This window comes from Fonticula alba, assembly GCF_000388065.1.
Source record: "Fonticula alba strain ATCC 38817 unplaced genomic scaffold supercont2.11, whole genome shotgun sequence".
In the NCBI taxonomy this organism is placed as follows: Eukaryota; order Rotosphaerida; family Fonticulaceae; genus Fonticula; species Fonticula alba.
In genome coordinates, this window is record NW_009242981.1 from 464738 (window position 1) to 470330 (window position 5593).

General features: G+C 65.9%; 1 protein-coding gene across 1 annotated transcript; it reads right to left on the bottom strand.

Annotated features, from left to right (window-relative positions):
* Positions 1–378: 378 nt before the first annotated feature.
* On the bottom strand, positions 379–5590 carry H696_05505 (DNA topoisomerase II; the record flags this gene model as incomplete). Its single annotated transcript, XM_009499329.1, has 5 exons — positions 379–2886; positions 2995–3254; positions 3425–4283; positions 4524–5141; positions 5320–5590. Coding segments are annotated over 5 exons (4294 nt in total), but the record flags the coding sequence as incomplete, so codon positions are not given.
* Between the last annotated feature and the right edge of the window lie 3 nt (positions 5591–5593).

A 5593-nucleotide genomic window follows, 5' to 3' on the forward strand; every position in this document is an offset into this window, starting at 1 on the left:
CTCCCTCTCACAGGGAGGAGGGGGTTGTTGGGGGGGGGAGGGACTTGCCCATGCGGGGGGGGTTTTAATCGGGGGGCTTTAATCGGCTATTTTGGGCCTTCCTCGAAGAGGGAGAGAGGGGGGGGGGGGCACCTCAGGAACATGGAGCACGGGACCCTGAGACGCGCGCCGCGGCTCTCCCCCTCCCCTCGCGGGCCGTGTGCCCTGCATGGGGCTTCTTTTTTCTTTTTAGAGATGTGGGTATATGCGTGCGCGCGGGCAGAGCAGACGAGGAGAAGCGCGAGCAGGGCCAGGGGGGCGGGAGTGGGGCCTGGGACGGCGGTGCACACGGCACACGATCACGGAGGGGTCTAGGGGGAGGCAGCAGAGAGAGAGAGAGAGAGGGGGGGGGGGAGAGAGGGAGGGAGGAAGCACGTGGCATACACACCGACACACCGCAGTCGTCTTCCGTATGGCCGGCTGTCCTCGCCCCCCGCGGCCCCCTCTCCCCCCGGGGAATCGGGTGGCTGTCTCGCCTCCGCTCAACCGGGCACGCGCACGCCCTGCCCGCCTGCCCGCCCGCCCGCCCGCCCGCCACGACTCACTGCGCGCACCGGCTGCTTAGTCCTCCTTCTTGACGCGGCGGCGAGGGGCACCGGTGGCGGCGGCGGCCGGGCGGCCACGCCGAGCAGGGGCCTTGCTGGTGGCGGCATTGCCACTGACCAGGGCCAGGCGCTGGCGCTCAAGCAGGTCCACATGCTCGGCCTCGCGGGCGGCCTCCAGGCGAAGGATCTCCGCCCGCAGGGCAGTCAGATCATCGCGCCACAGGTCGGTCGGGTCGCGCGCGGCCAGCGAATCCACCTCGAGGGTCTTCTGCTCGCGCTGGCGAATCAGCTCCTCGGCGCGCTCCTTGGTCATGGACCGCATGGACATGTTCAGCAGATAGTCGAAGGTCAGGTTGGGATTGGTGCCGAGGGCCTGGCTGGCATTCCGGGCATCGATCTCCTCCTGGGTCTCCTCCTCCGGGCCGTCGACCCCGGCCACGGTGATGCCGCTGCTGGCGGCGGCGCCGTCGGCCGCGGCATCGGGAATCCGAGACTTGGCGCCGGCGGTCCCGACGCCACGCGGCATCGGGTCGAACTTCAGCCGGTACAACTCGGCGATGATGTCCAGGATCGGGCGATTGGCCAGGCGCAGCTCGCCACTGATGACCATCTTGATGAAGCGCGCCTTGTTGCTGAGGACCGACTGCTCGTGCATCAGGTGGCGCAGGAGGTCCTCCTTGCGCAGGACGTAATACTGCAAACGCAAGTGGTAGAACTCCTCCAGGATGGCCAGCGGGCTGTCATACCGGCGCAGGCGGCCCTGCGCATCGAAGAGAACCATGTTCGACAGGGAAATGGTGGAGGTCAACTTAAAGCGCTTGGAGAACTCCTCGTCCGACAGGGCGGCCCCGGCCTCGGTCAAGACCACATGGAAGAGGACCGTGGTGTTGGAGTGGTGCTCGCGGATTTCCTTCACCAGGGCCGGGCTGCCGGACTTGCGCGTGGCCCCGGAAGCGGTCTCCTTCTCGGTGAGGGTGTCCTGCATGAGGCCCTCCAGCATTTCCTTGTACGGAGTGGTCCAGGTGCCGACGGGGAGTTCGGAAATTTCCACCGTCGTCGCGTCCAGCCGCGTCACCCGGCCGGACACCCGGTACCGGTCGGGCTGGAACTTTTCGATGGTCCCGGAGAAGCCCCGGTACCAGGGGTGCATTTCCACCGGGTCCTCCCGGCGCATCATGCGCTCCAGATTGTCGATGATGTCCAGGGGATTGAAGTTCGGCACGGAGGAGGACCACCCGGTGCCGATGCCCTCCGACCCATTGACCAGGACCATGGGCAGGACCGGCACATACCAGCGAGGCTCAATGCGAGTGCCATCATCCTCCAGGTAGTGCAGCAGGGCGTCATCGGCCTCGTGGAAGATCAGCCGCGCGGCCGGGGCCAGCACGGTGAAAATGTAACGCGGCGAGGCGGCATCCTTCCCGCCATTCAGACGGGTACCGAACATGCCGCGCGGCTCCAGCAGATTGACATTGTTGGACCCGACATAGTCCTGGGCCATGCCGATGATGGTCATGGAAAGGGAAGCCTCGCCGTGCAGGTAGGCCGAATGCTCCGACACATAGCCCACCAGCTGGGCCACCTTCACCTCGCGGCGGAGATTGCGCTTGAAGCAGCAGAAGAGAATCTTCCGGTGGCCGGGCTTCAGCCCATCCACAATCGAGGGAATGGACCGGACATTGTCCGCCAGCGAGAAGAGCACCAGCTCCTTGTTGACGAAGTCGGTGATGGAAATGTCCGACGCCGAGTGGTCCAGGAAGGTGCCCTCCTCGCAGCGGGCCAGCCAATCCTTGCGCTCATCGGCGCGGCGCTTGTTGAAGGCCATGTCGATGAGGTTGCGCTCCTCGGCCTCGCACGGCATGAAGCGCTTCCGGTGGAGGTCCAGCGCCGAGAAGTACTCCTTGGCCTCACTGGCCGAGGAGGTACCCAGACCCTTGTAGTACTTGATGGTCCAGCCGCGGGCGTTGCCGACCTCCGCGCGCCAGCGCTCATACTCCGGGATGGTGAAGAACATCTTGCTCTCCCGGCCGCGAGTGGCCTTGAGGATGGGCGTGATGAACTCCAGCAGGAACCCGGGGATGCGCAGCAGCGAGGGGAAGAAGTGGTCCAGGAAGTTGATGATCAGCCCCTTGATGTGGGACCCATCGTGGTCCTGATCGGTCATGATCATGATGTGGCCATAGCGCAGCGAGTCCACCGAGGTGTAGTCGCGGCCCTGCTGAAGCCCGATGATCTTCTTCAGCTGGGTGATCTCCTCGTTGTCCATGACCTGCTTCATGCTGGCCTCGCGGACGTTGAGGAGCTGCGATCGGGGGGGCGGGGGGGGGGGGAAGAATGCCATGGGCGCGTCAGACGACCCCGGTCAGGGCAGCAGAGGAGCGGCGGGGCGGCGGCGAGAGGGGAGGCGCACCTTGCCTCGCAGGGGGAAGACACCGTAGTAGTCGCGGCCGACGACGACCAGGCCGGACACGGCCAGGGCCTTGGCCGAGTCACCCTCCGTCAGGATGAGGGTGCACTTGTGGGAATTGCGCGTGCCGGCCTGGTTGGCGTCGTCCAGCTTGGGGATGCCCACCAGGCGCGAGCTCTTCGAGCCGTCGGTCTTGCGCAGGGCGGTGGTCTGCCGACGGAGGTGCTGATCAAGGACATTGTCCACGATGACGGACTTGGTGACTGCACGGCGGAGGGGGATGTCAGCCGGGGGAGAGAGAGAGAGAGAGAGAGAGAGAGAGAGATGAGGGGTGGTGGCCATGATGGCCTGGCATATGAGACGGCCTGGCATATGCCAAGCCTGCGGGGCGGGAAAAGCGACAAAGGAGCGAAAGACCGAGGAGAGAACGCACTGCGTCCCAACATGCGCGCGGAGATGGGGGCCGTGCTGCCGAACTGCGACGCGCGGGTGGTCATGTTCTCCTTGGTCTGCGAGTCGAAGGTCGGGTTCTCGATCAGGCAGTTGACGAACACCCACAGGTGCGCGCGGATCTGGAAGGGCCGGATGGCCTTCTCCTTGTTCTTGCGAGAGACCACCTGGTTGATGGCCTCGGTCACCTGCTCGGCGATGTAGTTGACATGGGTGCCGCCCTTGTACGTGCAGATGGCATTGACGAAGGTCACCTGGTGGAACTGCCCATCCGGCGAGGGGGCCACGCAAATCTCCCACCGATCGTTGATAATCTCGTGGAACACCGGCGGCGGGGCATCGAACGGGCCCTTGACCTCGATGGCGTCGGTGGCGGCCCCGGCCGTGGCGGGGTCCTCCACCGGCTTGGGGTTCAGGTACATGTCCACATAGTCCTTGAAGGACTTGATGTGGATGCGAGTCGAGTCCAGGTAGACCTTGACCCCGCGCAGGATGCCGGCCATGTCGATGACACGCTTGCGCAGCAGGGCCACGGTGTCCTCGTCGAAGTGGGTCATGCCGAAGCGGCGGAGGTCCGGCCGGAAGGTGACCTTGGTGTACTCGCTGGTCTTGGTGGGGGACTTGCGGATGACCGGCTCGTGCTTGGTGCGCATGTTGTGCGTGAAGCGCTGGGTGTACATGAGCTGACGCTCGCGGTCGCACGTCTCGATGATGAACTCCCGCGAGAAGATGTTGGCCAGCTTGGCGCCGTAGCCGTTACGCCCGCCGGTGGTCTTCTTCTCGTTGTCATCGAAGTTGGACCCGGTGAGCAGGTGGCCGAAGACCATCTCCGGGATGTAGACCTGTGGTGGAGGTGGTGGAGGGGAAGAAAAGATGGAGAGGAGTGAAGGACATTGAGGGATGAAGGACATTGAGGGATGAAGGATATTGAGGGGTGAAGGATATTGAGGGATGAAGGACATCGAGGAATGAACAAGGGTCAGACGCCTGCAGAGGGAAAGAGGAGCGACGGGGGCGTAAAAGGGGGGAAAGGAAAAAAGAAGAAAGAAGCGGCCGCTGGCGCATGATATATGCTCTCGCACCTGCTCGGTCTTGTGGATCTCCACCGGCACACCGGCACCGTTGTTGTAGACCGTGATCAGGCCCTCCTTGGCGTCGATGTTGACCTGGAGCTTGTCCATGCGCGGGTCGCGGACCTTGTTGTCGGCCGCATTGACCAGGATCTCATCGAAGATCTTGTACAGACCCGGCACGAAGCTGACAATGCGGTTCTCCAGGCGCAGGTCATCACCGGCCACCCACATGGGCTGCTGCACGGTCAGCACCGAGCCGATGTAGGAATCCGGCCGGTGCAGGACATGATCCAAGTGCGACATCTTCTGGTACCGGGTCGAGGCATCGTCCCCGTCCAGGTCCTCCGGCAGGATCTCCTCCTCCATGTAATCATCCAGATCGGTGGGAGTGGGGATGGGCGCGTGCGAGTCCAGAGGGGCGGGCTCGTCCTCGCCGGCGCGCCGGCCCCGAGGAGCCGCACGGGCCTTCGGCGCCGAGGTCCCGGCCGCCGGAGACACCGGAGCCGTGGCCTGCTCGGCGGTCTGCTCGCCGGCGGCCTTGCGGGCGGCGGCGGCGGCGCCGGGCGGCCGGCCACGCGGGCGCGCCGGGGCCGCCGCCTTGGCCGCCCCGTCGACGGCCTTGGTCTTCTACAAGTGGGCAATCGGGCGAGCAACGCCCCGGGGCATGCACGAGGGCCGGGGGGGGGGGGAGGAAGGAGGACACGGTCAGTGCGCTGGCGAGGAGAACGGGCGGCGAAGGGGGACCCGGAATCCCGGAGCGGCGTGGGGCAAATGCCGCAGGGGGGGGAGGGGGGGGGGCACGCACCTTGGCCGGGCGCCGGGGGGCCTCCGGCTCGTCGTCATCCACGACGAAGTCCGAGTCGGAGTCGCTGGCGGTGTGGGCCGCCTCGCTGTCGCTGTCGTTGATCTGGCGGCGACCGCGGCGGCGGCCGGCCGCCGGCGCCGGGCTGGCCACGTAGTCGGTGTCACTGCTGTCGGACATCTCGCTGGCGGATGCCGACGAGTCGTCGCTGAAGCCGTCGGTGTACCGGGCGGGGGCGGCGGCCACCGTGCGGCGGCTGCGAGTGCTCGACATGCTG